The following is a 14,953-nucleotide window of genomic DNA, read 5'->3' as shown; positions in this document are numbered from 1 at the left end:
CCGAGTCCCAGCTATTTTCCTCTCATTTTCTTTGGAGCCAAGCCCCCTCCCTCAAGTGACTTCTCTTCAGTTGCTGCAAGACAGGCAGCACATCCCTACTAACTGCAGGGCAGTGTGTCCCTACTAACTGCAGGGCCATGTCCAGGGTTTGCTGGGTGGGGCAGGGCGGTGATGGATGAGGAGGATGTGCCACCTCTCTCCCTCCCGTCAGACTGCCCCCAGGTCCAGTGCGTGCACCCGTACGTGGCCCAGCAGCCAGATGAGCTGACACTGGAGCTGGCGGACATCCTGAACATCCTGGACAAGACGGAAGACGGTAAGGCAGGGGCTGGGCGTGTCGCTCACTCGTGCACCCAGGACTCTGCACCCAACCGGCACCAGCCCCAGGTGGAAAAGCTGGCGGATGGGTAGGCAGGCCCAGGACCTGGCACGTCTCTGCTCCCCTAGACCTCTCTGCCCATCCTGGCTTCCCCAGCTTTTCCTCAGCCCAGAGAAGGTGCTTCTTCCAGGGCCTCTGCTCTCCTTCCCCCAACCCACGAGGTCCGCCTCCCCTTCACACCAGGCCCAGCCTGAGCACCTGTTCTGCACCTTCCCCTCGATGGCCCTGGGCTTGGCCCACCACCCTCACCCTACCTGTGACCCTAACTCTAAACTCCATATTTGCCACAAGCTTCCAGGTGAGCCCTAACCACCAGGCTCAGAGCCCTGTGTGGGCCAAGAAGCCACCCACCCGGCGCCCACCCAGCCCTGCCGACAGCGTCAGCACCAAATGAGGTTCACTCCCCTCCCCTGAAAAACTGATCCCTTATTGCTACATCAGTTATTCTTCATCAGAATCCCCCAAACGGCACGGAGCATCTCCCCTCCCCCAACTCCTCCTCCCCTTTGCGGTCCTGGCTAGAAGGCCTCGGGCTGGTGACCTCCAGGGGATTGCTTCTGGTCCCAAACTCCAGGGCCTCACCTGGCACTGAAAGAGCAGTGTTTCCCTCCACGCCTCCCCCAGAATAAAACAGCCCAACATCCTTCCCACGTGGCCTGCAGAGGGTGAGCGCCAGGCCCTCAGAGCCCAGGTCCTTGTCCTGCTCTGGGACCTGCCAGGAACCCTGTCCTGCAGGTGACCTCTGGGGGAGGGGGAGAGCCAGGGCCCTGTGCTGGGGTTGGCCAGTTCATGACAGCCACCCTCAGCTGACCACCCGACCCTAGGGAGGCTCAGAGAGGGATGCCCAGCAAGAGGGCGATGTGACATTCCAGGCCCGGGAACCACCAATGAGTCATCACCCCCACCAGCCACTGGGATGCCTCTTGCTTTGGGGAAAGCCCTTGGGGACCCCTGCCTCATGTGGGACAGCTTAGGCAATACATTTGGGACACACTGTGGCACAGAGCTAGCTGGTTCCATCATAGCGATACCCACATACTGTGCTCCCTAGGAGGGTGTCAGGGCGGTGCCTCCCCAGAATATGGGAGGCAAACCCAATCTGAGTGTCTCCGGCAGGGGCCCTCTGAGCAGGCTCCTCTGGGAAGGCCCACTGGGCTCCTGTGCCAGCAAGAGGACTCAGCCAGACCCCTGTAGGAGCTCCTGACCCTTTCCCTCCCTGTGCAGGGTGGATCTTTGGTGAGCGTCTGCACGACCAGGAGAGAGGCTGGTTCCCCAGCAACATGACTGAGGAGATCTTGAATCCCAAGATTCGGTCCCAAAACCTCAAGGAATGTTTCCGCGTGCACAAGATGGATGACCCTCAGCGCAGTCAGAATAAGGACCGCAGGAAGCTGGGCAGCCGAAATCGGCAGTGAAACCCCTCCCCCAGCCCCCAGTCCAGCAGAGGCATGTGGGTAGGCAGGTGGGAGCTGGGCCTGGCAGGCAAACGCACTGACCATGGAGGGGCGCTGGGGGAAGGTGACCTTGTGCAGGAGTCACCCTGACCCCTCATCCCGGCCACGTGGTGAATGCTCACATGTCTTGGCCCCTGCTTGCAAACTGGAAAAAAAGGGTGCCCTCATCTTTCCTCTGATGCATTTGTAAATGAGAAATGTATTTTAAACAGTATTACACCACCTCTCCCTCTTGTCTCTTAGAGGGGGTGGAAGAGGACTGGCATGCTCCAGGGGCCTCCCCCCAGCACTGGAAGAACCCCAGACCCAGGGTGTCCCTGGCCCAGGGCAGGTGCGAAGGTGATGATTGTCACGAACCCCTGCACGTGTCCTTCTCTACCCTGGAAGCCATTAGAATCCACCAGGCATGCAGATGGACTGCCCTTGCCTGATGAGCTTGATGAGCAGCCCTGGGTCTCCAATTTACAAGACTAAGAGACCGACTGCCTGTCTGCCTCTCCCAGCCTCTGGCTGCACGGCCAGACCCTGCCTCGTGGCAGGCCTACCAGGGCTTGGCAGAGGGCCCGTGCCGCCTCCGGCTCCCTGATGGGCTGGATGTAACGTGTCTTCTGGCCCCTTAAGGAGCCCAGGTATTGTAAGCAATGAACTAGTCACTGCATCCTGATCAGTTGTGGTTCCAAGAAAAGCAAATGCCATGTTTTGGCTGCATTAAAAGAAGCATCATGTATAAAATAAAGAAGGTGAAGTTCTTTTTTATTTCCCTGCTGCACACAGGAATGAGGTGTTCGGTTTGGGGCAGGGAGAGAGGAGCCCCCTTCAAGGTCAGTGGAGGAGGTATATCCTGAAGGAGGGGGTTGAGGAGGCCTCTGGTGGAGAAGGGAGCAGCCAGGGTAAGGGCCTCCACTGGTTCAAGGACTCCAGAAACAGAAAAGGATGTTTGAGGGAGTTGGAGACGCCCTTCTGCTGCAGTGAAAGTGAGAACCCGGGTTTGGAAGACCACAGTGGGACTGAGGTGTCAGTGTGTGGCAGTCCCACAGGGAATCTGACCACCAGGCACGGGGCTGGGGCTTCCTACCTGGCCAGTCCCTGGCCTTGGGCACGTCTTCCCACCTGTGGAGGTAGTAGCCAGTTAACCAGAGGCTGCAGCTCCTCCACCAGCCGAGCTGGCCCTCACAGCTACCCCACCATCACCCCTGGTTCTGTCCTGGAGTGTGGACGGGCCTGAATCTGACCACCCAGCCCCTCGCCTAGGACCATGCTCTTTCTGCCAGGACACACTGTCCTCTGCACCAGAACTGGCCCTTGATTAGAAGCCGGAGGTTTAGATCCAATGGGGCTTTGTGGTTTCTTCCCACGGGACACAGCATGACTCGGCGTTCTTGAGACCTCAGATCCTTTGAGAATTGCATGAATCCTGCAAGATGCACACGCTTGCAGTACAAGTGTTCAGGTGGGGAGGGACTGATGCTCTGTGCTGCACCCCTGGTCCAGGAGCCACACCTGAGGCCCCAAGACTGAGGGAAGGGTAAGAGGGGCCGTCTCTGAGCCCCACGCTGCTGGGGAGAGGGGAGGGGATAACGAGTGGCGGGAGTCATCCCGTGGTCCTGGCCCTGGCCCTTGTCCAGCTCTTTTTGAAGCTGGGAAACCACATGCTGACTTGGAGCCTCTGCTCCGAGGAGGGCTTTGGCCACTGGAGGTTATGTGATTTAAACAGTTTCGTGAAAACTGGTCAGTTTCATAACAGTCCTTTATAAGCAGAAACTTGTAACCCATGAAGTGTTTTGGGGAGAGTGTGTGTGGGGACCACGTGTGCTCATCTAGAGTATCCAGGAACAGGTGTGGCCAGAAGATCAGGGAAACCAAAGAGGCCAAGTACCTGAAGAGAAAATGGTGGGAAGAGGAGGAGGAGGAACTGCTCCCTGCCACCAACACCCACGCTAGGGACCTCCCAGGGCCCGGGGTGATAGCAGTCTCTCCTCCGGGGCTTCTCCTCACTCCCAAAGGCCCCTGGGGGGCGGGAACAGGGGCAGGTCACAGTTCTGGCTTCCCTGCTGCGCCCAGGGCTGGTCAGCGACTATTTATAATCTCTCTCCAAATTATAAACGCTAGGCTCCTTGGGGAGCGTGGAGACAGAGCATGATCAGGGTCAGAGGGCCAGGGCCAAGCTGGGGAGGAGGGAGAAGGAGGCGGCGGGGTGGGGGTGGGGCGCCTGGAAGCCCTGGCTCCTGGGAAGCCCGGCCTGGGGGCCGCCTGGGACTGTGGGTGGGGGACCAGGCCAGGCTGACAGCGGCTCTTCCAGCTCCTGGGGCTCCCTGGGGTAGAGGGGTCCCCGCGATGGCCTGGCCGCCCTACCCCCGCCCTCTCCCGGCCTGGCCTCCCACTTGTCGGTGCTCGAAGGCTGGGGGCCGAGGCGGAGGGGCGGGCAGGGAGGGTGTTCTGCTCCGAGCGCCGGCCGCACCCCGCTCCGCACCCCGCGGCTCCTGCGGGCGCCGGCCGCGTGCACACAGGCGCCCGTGTTGCGAATTGCCGCCCGCCCCGCCCGCCACACACTCACGCTGGACACACGGAAGACACGGGCGCGCCCGGTGGATCGCGGCCCCTTTATTCGCTTCAGGAGGCGGAAAACTTTCTCAGCGCGACCACCACGAGCGCCAGCACCACGCAGGTGGCCAGCAGGGCGGCGATGACGATGGCCGCGATGGCGCCGGGCCCCAGCGAGCCTGCAGGACAGAAGGAGGGCTGCTCAGCCCGGCCGGCCTCGCTCCCCGCCTCCCCTCCCTCCCTGTCCCCCTCCACGGCCTGGGCTGCCTCGTACCGCTGCTGCCGGGGTCCAGTCGCTCCCGCGCAGTGCTGTCCTCCGGGCTGGGCGGGGCGGTCGGGGCCAGGGCGCCGGTGGCTGCGGGCTCCCGGGCGGGGCTGGTGCTCTCCACGGGGCCTTCTCCCGAGGGCAGGTCGGCCGGCTCGTTCCACAGGGTGGGCACGGGCTCCTGCAGGTCCTCGGCTGCAAGGCCAAGGACAGGCGCTGGGCCCAGGCTGCCTCCAGGAATGGCTCCCCGCGTGGAGATGGCCCTGTCCTCGGGGCCCCGGGGCTCACCAGCACGACTCCAGCCTTCCGTGTCACAGGTGAGGCAACTGAGAGCCCTGCTTCTCCTTGGCCCTCACCTGGGTGAAGCCATACGGCCCACAGGACATGGGGCCCAGCACCCACACACGCCCATGTGTGTCTGCAACTCAAAGCCCAAGGGGCCTCTCTACCCCAAGGAACTAAGCCCAGCACATACTGTCTCCAGACAGAACAGGCCCAGAGGGGTGTCGGTGGTCCCCCTGCCCCCATACAAGCTGAGACTCAGTAGCGCATCAGAGTCTGCAGGAGCCTTTCTTTGCTCATGGGTGGGGGTTAGCAAGGATTTCGGGTACCCAGGGCCCCAAAAAACTGAAGGGACAAGGCTGAGAGGCCTGTGTGATAACCCCAGCCTCATACCCTAGCTCGGCCCCAGGCAGCTCATGCCAATACCCACCCCCCACCCCAAGGATGTTGGCCCCGAGGAGCCCCACAGCACCACCCCATCCCTGGGCCCATCCATCCTTCCTGAACAGGCGGCCCCAGCCACTCAGGAAAGTTCAAGACCAGGGTGGCAGGCAGGCTCCAGGCTTCCGCCATGCCTGATCCTGACTGACCCAGGGATGCTCTGGAAAGATGCAAGGATAGTTCCGGGCCTTTCCTGCCAACGGTGCCCACCTGGGGCAAACTGTAAAGAAACATCAACCGAGCCCAAATTCGGAGTCAGTTATAACATAACTGGGTTTTCAAAAATGTCAAGGTCATGAAAGACAAAGGAAGATTGAGGAATTGTTCCAGATGAGAGACCAAGGACGGGTGACAGCTAAATGCAGCGTATGTTCCTGGATGGGGCAGAGGGGCTGCTATAAAAGACAGTTCGGGTCCATTGGCGAAAGCTGAGTAAGGCTGTGGTTTACATAACAGTACTGCATCCGTGTTCATTTCCCAATGTGGACATGTGAGAGAACCCTCTTGTTCTTGAGCATATTTAGGCGCAAAGGGGCATGTCTACAACTTACTCTCAAATGGTTCAGCAACCAGATAGGCAGGTGGGTAGAGAGAGACAGGAAGACAGTAAATATGGCAAAATGTTGGAAACTGGTGAATCCAAGTGCAGAATATACTGGTCATTGGATTATTCTTGCAACTTTTCTGTAAACTTAAAATCTTTTCCCAATGAAATTGTATAAGGCCCCCCATCCCTGCCTCTGTAGCCTCTCCCAGGCCCGGGCTGGCTCAGTTCCGAGGCTTGGTTTGCAGGCAGGAACCAACTGTCCCACTCCCCAAGGCTTGCCCAAGCTTGTGCCCCTTTTCAGAAAACTCCCCTGGCAGGGAGGCCTCCAGGGACAAAAGGCCCCAGCACCCAATGGTGTGGCGGCAGGCGGGGCCCAAGGCTCACCTACAGCACTGTGTCTGGGGTACCCCTAGCCCCCCCAATTGTGAAGTTTTCCCTGTGAGGGGGACAAAGTGACCCTATCAGGCCTCCTTTGTCACTGTCTGGAAGGTCAGGGGCCTATAGCCTTGAAGCTGCCACGGAAGGCCCCAGGCCCCAGGTGGCTCCAGGCTCCAGGCATGCTGACCTCAGAAAAGGCCTGAGAGTGCCCACTGCTTGGCAGACCCTGAGGTCTAGGGCTTGAAGAACGTCTGTCTCCCCAGATAAATGGAGAAACCACTGGCTCCCACTAGCTCCCCACACACCCAAGACAGGGCGGCAGGCAGGCACCGCCCTGTCCCACCACTGCTGGCCGAAGCTCACCTCCGACTGCTGGGCACCTGACCAGGGAGGCCACCACAGGGTTCCTGGGTACCTGGCCCAGCCGACCTGGGTGGCATCTGGGGAATCAACTCTGAGCTCAGGAGGAGGAGTGACAGGCCCTATGGCCCTTGGGAGAGCAGGGGCTTACTCCCTGGAGCTAGCCACCCCTGCCTTTGCCAGACCCTGGGAGCCATCTGTGGGGAGAGTGGGCCCCCTGAGCAGGGCGGCTGGGCTGTGCACCCAGAACCTCTCTCCCCTTCTCTCCCCAGTGACCAGCCTCACTCTGCTGCTCCCCACAGAGGCTTGGCTCCTCCCTGTCGGACACACTGGCCCAGGCTGCCTCGTCCCTAATAAGTGTACTCTCCTCCACCCTCTTCTCCAAGACCAGTCCCTGAGGCTCCAGGAGCTAACCCCTTGGGCTTGCAAATCCTGCTCCTTCATGCTCTCACCCAGGGACCAGGCAGACTGACTTCACCGTCTGCTTCACTTTCCCAACCTGAGAATCAGGGCTGGACCATGCCTCTCACAGCTGCACAGTTAGTAACTATGCTGTCATCGTCATCATCGGGAAGCCTCCCTCTGGCATGAGCTGCACAGCTGGACACAGGCCAGGCCGCTCCATGTGCTGTGCCTGCTGCAGCAGACTCTTTCAGGAGACCCCCAAAGGCTGCTCCAGGGCTCATCTGTGCCAAAGCAGTAGAGCCCCCAAGGCCAGCCAGCTCCCTGCCCACCCAGGCAGATGCCCCAGGGGCAGCCTAGATGCAGCCCCCAGCCCCTAGCAAAGGAGGTGCAGTGACCAGGGAAGGACCAGCTCACTTTCTTATCCTCATCTAAATGCCTCTGTATTTTCTCAGTTTGCTGTCGTATTAGGGGAAAAAAAGGTTTAAAGGCAATAACCCACCCAGCACCCTCAAGCAGTCATCAGGAGGGTGCCAGCAACAGCCCCATCTGGGCAGAGGTAAAAGAATGCCAGGCAGGGGACCAGCATGGCAAAGGCACAGAGATGGAACCCATGGGCCTGTAAGGAGAGCTGTGAGTCAGCCACAGGGATGTTAAGGCCCAAACTGCAAGGACCAGGGTAAACAAGGTTCTGCGACTTCGTGCTCTGACAGAGGAAACCAGGAGGCGTGGGGCCTCGTGACACAGGCCTGGGCACTGTGGGCTCTCCCCCAGCCCCACCGCCCCAGTCGCCCTGCCTTTCAGTAAATAAGTTTGTTTAGTGCTCACTCTGACCACAGGGCCCCGAGGCCAGGCGCCCGTGCTCACAGACGGCCTTTGTACGGCCATGAAGGGCCTTTTCATCCCTGTCCTGGCCTCCCGCCTGCTCAACCTGGCCTGCTCCCCTTGCCCCTGTAGCTGTGGCCACAGGCGACCAGTGGGGAGGGCAGCAGGCTGCTCCTTCCAGGACCCCCCACCCACCGAGCAGCGGGCAGGGGCTGCCAGGCCTGGTACACCCTCCCAGAATGGCAGGAAGAAGGACAGCCAGCCAGAACCCTGAGAGGAGTTGGCCTGTCCCTCTTGGTAGGACATGTGGAAGGAGGTGAGGCCACATGAGATCCCGGTGATGCTAAACACAAGGCTGTCCCCTCAAGCATTCCTGTGGTGGAGGTCGAAGCCCACCCACCCAGGCTGTGTACGCACAGTGTGACCCAGCGCCTCTGGCCGGCAGCCTGGGCCGGGAAAATTGGCTGTGCGAAGCGCAGGAAACTGGACAAGAGTGTCCCAGGCAGCCCTGGACCCACCAGTGGGAGAAGCATTTCATGGGGGTGGGGTAGAGGGTCTGCAAGAAGATCCAGACCATGGAAGGTGCCACTTGACACTTTAGGTCACTTCCCCAATTCCTGGGCACCTCTCCCACTAAAGGGATCGAGGTGCTCTCTCAGCCTGTGCGAAGGGGTGCTTCTGCCCCGAGACCACCCTGCACCCAGTGACAGGAACTGAGCATCGCCTGACATCTGGCCCATCCTGGTGTCTGAACGTGGTAGGCCTGCCATCCCATGAGGGAGGCAGAGGCACCGTGGCTGTCACCCTGTACAGATAAGGAGGGACTGAGGCTGAGGAACAGCCTGGAGGGGCTGGAAGCAAAGCCAGGCTGCTAGCTTCTTCCTAGGGCGTCTGAAGCTCCTCACCATCACCTGGGACTCCCCGCTGTGTGCCCGAGCATGGGGCCAACCCACAGGCGGCTCTCCCCGGGGCCCTCCTCCCCAGTTGCCTCTGCCACAGACCCATGGACTTTCCCCCAGAGCCCATGCTGCAGGGAGGGTCTCGCTCCAGGACCCCTGCCCGGGGCTCTGAAACACTGCTCTCTGGCTACGTCGTGGCAGCAGAGATCACTTTCTTCCAGGAGAAAGCCCACCCGTAACCCAGGTGTGCCTTTCCTTCCAGGCTTTGAAGCCAGCCCGGGCCAGCCCCAGCTCGGGGCCCCACAGCCATGCCCAGCTGGGGCTGAGGTCTGGGAGCTGCCGCCCAAGCCTGTCGTGACTCTCCTTCTCGCTGGACACCAGACCCAGACATTTTGGCCTCCGTACAGAGCCTGAGTCCCACATCCTCAGTTTTCTGAGGAGTCTCTAGCCCTGCACTCCCCCTGATACAGGACTAACACTATTTCCTGATACAGAACTAGCACCTGGGGCTTCGCTCTTGAAAGACTTCTCAGAAAACCAGCAGGGAGAGGCATGCAGGGTTTGAAAAGTAAACGGCAGGGTCAGGGTCTTCTGTCCAGGGGCCCAGGGTCTCTCGCTTCTCAGCCACTTACCCTGGGCCTGGTGCCCCCTCCTCACTCCTACACCTGGGAGCTTTCAGATTTAGGTACAGGAGTAACCCCCTTGTCCCCCAAGCAGCTAACGTTCCTGGCCCTGCTTCAGGGCCACTGTCCCGGGGTTGCCAGTTCCCAACTGCGGCCATCTGTCTCATGGGATCCTCCGCTGAATCGCCCCAGAGGCCGCCCCATCTGCTGTGCAGGACCTCTGCCCCCTGGGCCCAAGGGAGCACCTTACCTGTGAGCACCGCAGGGGCTAGGACCCCGAAGAGGAGCAGTAGCGCCATGCGCAGGGTCAGACAGAATGCCATCCTGGGCCGAGTGAGTGTGGCCAGCGAACGGGATGCACCGAGGACTGAGCTGGTTAACTTCAGGGCGGCGGGAAAGAGGTATCAAAGGGCTGGGAAGGGTTTTCATCAATGCAAACTCTGTCCTCCTGGGACACCGTGCCCGCCCCCCATGCATGCCAACACACACACACACACACACACACACACACACGCACACGCACACGCACACACACACACAGCAGAGCTAACAGAACAGACTGCTTTCCTGAATTCTGGAGCAGCCCCACCCTCGGAGGGGAAAGAGGAAATTGCTCCCTTTCTCTCTCTCTCTCTCACCTCCATGTGCAAAGACTCACCCAGGGAACTGGAAAATGCAGACACCTTGGGCACTCTGTTTCAGTGGGTTGTATTTGGGCCCAGGAATCTATGCCCAGTGCCCAGGGCCGGGCGAGGAGACTCGCCCTGGGCTGTCGGCACTGAGCAGCAGGCTCTGCTCACTTTCGGGCCCTGGATGCCTGGCCGGGAGCGGGCTTGTTAAGGAAGCACAGCACTTTAGGCAGTTTCAATCCAAACCCTCTGGCTGCGCTCATCTCCTTCCAGAAAAGCCCATGTCATTAAATGCCCTTGTCTTGCTCTCTGCTCTCCCAGGTGCCTAAGACTTGAAATGCCACCAAAATGCTCATCATGTGTTGGGGCCAGGTCTGGCCCCATGGCCCACTGCCTTGCTGACAGCTTCACGGGTGTCTAATAAGCATCTCTAACTTAACATGTCCGACACACGCCTTCGCTGCCCTGCCTTCCCAGCCCTGCTCACCAGGGAGCAGCCCCCACCTTTCAGATATCCTAGCCACACAATGAAAAGTCATCAAAAGTCCCTCTCTTTTTATCTTACTACCCTTGTCTCCCCCCGCACTCCGAAATAGCTCAGAAAATACTGCCATCACCCTCCTACCTCACACCCTTCATGGTTTCCCACTGCTCTTAGAACAAAAAGTCAACCTAAGGGCTTGCCTTGGCCCTGCTCCCCTCCCTCACCTGCTCAAGCTTGAGCCTGCCTCCCCTCCCCTAGAAAGCAGCCCCTCAGGTGGCTCCCTTCTCATCATCACTCGGGTCTCAGTCCTGATCAGTTAGCCCCCCATCCACTCATCACATTAATTTCTTAATACTTATATTTACATGAAACTCTTGGCTTTGGTTTTGTTTTTCAGTTTTTGTGAGGACTAATGTACTGTGAAATATACAAATGTTATGTTTACAACTGATAAACTTTTATACAGATATATACACCTAAGTAAACACTACCCCTCCCCATCACCAGTCAGTACCCCCAAAGTGCCATTCTACCTTCTATCACCATAGATTCGTTTTGTCTACATTTGAACTTCAAATAAATGGAACCATATATGACTCGTTTGTTCAACATTCTGTGAAATTCATCCACATTGTTGCATGTGGCAATAGCTCATTCATTCTTGTTGCTGAATATGCCACAACTTATCCATTCCTTTATCCATTTCATCCATTTATTTGTCTATTCGGGTTATTTCTGGGTGTGAACTTTTATGAATACAGCTCCTATGACTATTCTTGCACATGTCTTTTGGTGAACATGTGCACTAACTCTAAGGGTCAAATTGCTGGGTCAGAGGGTAGACAGTGTTTAGGTTCTGTAGATGCTGCCCAGCAGTTTGCCAGTGTTTGTTCCCATTTACACTCTCATCAGCAGTTGCCCTACATCCTCACCACACCCTGGTGTTGCCTGTCTTTTCGTTACTAGTCGCCTGCTGGGTATGTAGTGGTGTCTCATTGCGGTTGTATTTCCATGACTAATAAAGTTGAGCAGTTTTCCTTATTGAGCACAGGATTATCCTCTTTTGTGAAGGGTCTGCTCAATTGCCTCCATACTATGGAGTGGTCAGTCTTTTTAGGGTTTTTTGTATGTCCCAGATAAAAAACATTTGTCACGATACCTGTAATAGCATCTTTAGATGAAGTGTTCATTGGTTGTCTGTCCCCACCCTGTAAGTCCCAATACAGCAGGGGCTGCTGTGTTCACCAGTGCATTTCCCAGACCTAGCCCCATCCCAGCACATAGCAGGGACTTAATATGTGAATTTAGTCAGCTGGGATTTGGGGGACAGATTTAACTGTGAGCATCTTCTAACTGTTCACTCATTTGTGCTGCTTGATTGCTGTGTCCCATCTACATCTTTCTGTACCCTGCAATGTAATGTAGCAACATACTGATAAGTACAGTCAGACCCCCAAATCACACTCCTGAGGCCTTCCTGCCAGCATTTGCCAATGGGAAGCACTGCAGGGAGATACGAGGTGGGAGGGGAGAAGTAGCTTCCTGCTGCTTCAGATTTCTGACAGCATCCCTGGCGGCAGCAGCAGCAGCAGCAGCAGGAGCATTGGCTACAGTAACAGTGACGGGTCAGGTGGAGGTGGCTGGAAGTGCAGGCTCCTGGATTCCAACCTTAGCAGCCTCACTAGACAGTGCTCCAGCCTCTGAGCTATCTTGCTGCTCCTCCAGTCCAGGCTGGTGTCAACTTCCAAGTTGCAGTTACCATTAGATGAGGAACCTTGCCTTCTGTCTCTTGCTCCATTACCCCTTCAGGCATCCTTATAACAAATCCCCATATTAAATCTCTCCTGCTTGAAATACCTGCAGGGGACTGTTTCCTGGTGAGAGCTGGGAACACATGGCCCACCGTGTGTTAGGGCTCAGCTGTTTAGCATCAAGTGCCTATTGAAAACAAGGCTTACAGGACCAGGTAGATGCTGCACATGATAGTTACAGAAGTGATGATGACAGTGAAGTAAACTGGCTACTTTTTACTATGCTGGGTGTTCACAGAAAGGATAATTTCAAGGATTTGAATTCTAAGGTCAGGGCATGATCAGAGAACTAGAGCATTTATGTATTAGTCTTTTTAAAGAATCTCTCATTTCTTATACATATGGGCAGGGCATAAGGTCAGGCCCAAAATATGCATGTGTTGCAGAATTATAATCTTAAATTGAATTCAAAGCCATGCCAATTCTCTTAGGTGACATTCACGGCATTGATTGGGAAGGAGTGAGACCTTGAGGTCTTACTGAGGATCCCTGGGTAGACTCAGACAAATCCCCAGGCAGTGGGCTCTTCTTCAGTGTGAAGACAGCGCCTTTTCTTGTCTAAGTAATAAATAACCTCACCTGTTAAGTACCCTTTCAAGAGGATGCCTACTCTCAATACCCACCCTGGCAACACCCTTATTGTCCCCATACCCATAACTAAAACTAAGGAAAACAGGTACAGAGTCTGAGCCAGGAGGAAATCAATACACACTAAACCAATTGCTAATTATTCTAGCAATAAATTAATAACTAAATACTAAGTAAGATTTTGCTAATTTATAATAATAAAAACCTGGAGAGTATGTGTGGGATAAATTCTAAGGTATTAGACTAAATGGATAGGATCCGAGGGATCTTAGATCAGGTCACATGTAGAGGTGTGTTTAGCAGAGATTCTGAACTCAATGTTTAGCTCAAACATCTAGAAGTAGCTCTAACAGCTTGACTAAAACCAAACTCAATAGTAGCCTGGATTCAATGAGATTGAGAAGCCTGATGTCTGAAGAGGAGGGAAGCCAAAGACTCAGGAAGGAAGAGATGTTGGAGTGGATTTATGGTGATTCCTCACTGAGGCGCTGAGAGGTGTGTAGGGAAGGCGACCAGCATCTTTAAAAAGTTGTGTGGTGTGTGTTCCCCGAAGGCCAAGGCTGACAATGATGGGATGACTGACTTCAATGGGAATCAGATGGATATAAACACTACAATGAGTGTCCACAGTGTGTCCACAAGAATGTTCTGACCCCCAGGAATAAAACAGATGGGCGACCTGCTGATGTGTTACTTGCTGTACAAACATGGACAGGGGAGTGGAAGCCTGCACTTACTGCAGTGAGCAGAGCACCAACCTCTTGCCTAGTTCCCAGACCCAGACTCTCTGGACAGGAAGGCAGGCGCTTCTCAGTGCACGGTGGCCACAAATATAAACAGCCAGTCTTTCCCCAAAAGTGTTGGCAGCCACAGACCAGGGCCACTATGCCCTGGAGAAGAGAGATCTTCAGGGATCGCTGGACACCGACTATGTGGACACTAATCTCTGGGACCCAAACGCCACTGTTCACCAGAGTGACAGTTTATGAGAGTCAAGTGGTAGACAAGAGTTTTGGCCTGAATCAATCTCAGTGGATGAGAAGGGAGGGAGATGGAGGCTGCCCACGGGCAAGAGGGGGCAGCTGAGACAGCATCCTGGGGAGGTGGAGCCATGTGTGAGCCAAGGTGCCAGGCCCAGTGCATGTTTCATCATTCCATCAGATTTTGTTTATAAAGACAAATTTGAGACAAAATTAAGAATTTCAAGATAGTGAATTGTATTTCAAATAATTAATAAACCACACTAAAGAGCAAAAAATAGCAATGTACTCTCAGATTAGACAAAAAGTCTAAATTAAAGAAATTACTACATGATTAACCTTGTACATACAGGGTGGGCAAAAGTAGGTCTACAGTTGTTCATATGGAAGATAATACAATAATCAGTAAGTAATAACACAAGAATAAACTTTCATATACTGACAACTGTAAACCTACTTTTGCCTACCCTGTATTTTTGTAATGTTGGGGGTGAATAGAGTAAACAAATACTGAATTCTAGCTAGAAAGACGTTTTCACAGTAGTATGGGTTAATAATTATGAGACCACACTGGCATATTCTAGGATTGAAAAATAAGGAAATACACTGAAGATAACAGGAGTCAGTGTCTCATTGTTGGAGGAATTATTAATATGGAAAGGAGAAAGATTAGAATGGATCCTGTGTGTTGGAATTGAAGATATTACTAAGAACTCATGGAATGTAGAGATAAAGTTATGACACGTAGATACACAAGTGTATGCATGTACACACACACACACACACACACACACACACACACACACACACACACACTGCCTCTCTGTGGAGACACCCCAGTAGCAATAAGCATGACCAGTGCCCAGATTTTGGTCTGGATACCATTCCCCATGAAAAGCAACCACAGCTCCTCAGAGAAATGGTTTCCAAATCTGGTAAAGTAGATGATGAACCTAGCATATCTCGTCAATGTAAGGAAGTGCTCAGAGAATGATGGGGACATAGCAAAAGAACATAGAAGCCAATCGAAGGGGCTCATAAATGGATAATGTGTGCATGAAAAAG

The 14,953-nt window shown here is 55.3% G+C and overlaps 2 protein-coding genes across 3 annotated transcripts in view; one reads left to right on the top strand and one right to left on the bottom strand.

The window, feature by feature from the left end:
- The window catches only part of NGEF (neuronal guanine nucleotide exchange factor), an 86,439-nt gene extending 83,867 nt beyond the window's left edge, over positions 1–2,572 (top strand). For both annotated transcript variants that reach the window (XM_070422418.1, XM_070422419.1), the window contains 2 exons: positions 212–316; positions 1,604–2,572. In XM_070422418.1, coding sequence (XP_070278519.1) covers positions 212–316; positions 1,604–1,794 — 296 coding nt within the window. In that variant the 3' untranslated portion in view covers positions 1,795–2,572. The remainder of the gene's footprint in view (positions 1–211; positions 317–1,603) is intronic.
- Positions 2,573–4,443: 1,871 nt separating this feature from the next.
- On the bottom strand, positions 4,444–9,719 carry SNORC (secondary ossification center associated regulator of chondrocyte maturation). Its single transcript, XM_070423359.1, has 3 exons — positions 9,647–9,719; positions 4,649–4,834; positions 4,444–4,553 (listed from the first exon to the last, which is right to left on the bottom strand). The coding sequence occupies exons 1-3, from the start codon at positions 9,717–9,719 to the stop codon at positions 4,444–4,446; spliced, it is 369 nt and encodes a 122-aa protein (XP_070279460.1).
- Positions 9,720–14,953: the final 5,234 nt, after the last annotated feature.

Source organism: Myotis yumanensis, unplaced genomic scaffold (genome assembly GCF_028538775.1).
Source record: "Myotis yumanensis isolate MYYU_CA2020_CCGP unplaced genomic scaffold, mMyoYum1.0.hap1 SCAF_8, whole genome shotgun sequence".
Taxonomy (NCBI): Eukaryota; Metazoa; Chordata; class Mammalia; order Chiroptera; family Vespertilionidae; genus Myotis; species Myotis yumanensis.
The sequence above is the reverse complement of the archived record's forward strand: the minus strand, read 5'-3'. Positions and strand labels throughout refer to the sequence as shown.

What these genes read in the sequence shown, in the direction of transcription:
- SNORC (XM_070423359.1), bottom strand. Translation starts at nt 9,719, where the DNA reads ATGGCATTCTGTCTGACCCTGCGCATGGCGCTACTGCTCCTCTTCGGG. An exon ending in AGCCCCTGCGGTGCTCACAG is followed by an intron (nt 4,835 to 9,646) that starts GTAAGGTGCTCC and finishes TTGGCCTTGCAG; the next exon opens with CCGAGGACCTGCAGGAGCCC. An exon ending in ACTGGACCCCGGCAGCAGCG is followed by an intron (nt 4,554 to 4,648) that starts GTACGAGGCAGC and finishes TCTGTCCTGCAG; the next exon opens with GCTCGCTGGGGCCCGGCGCC.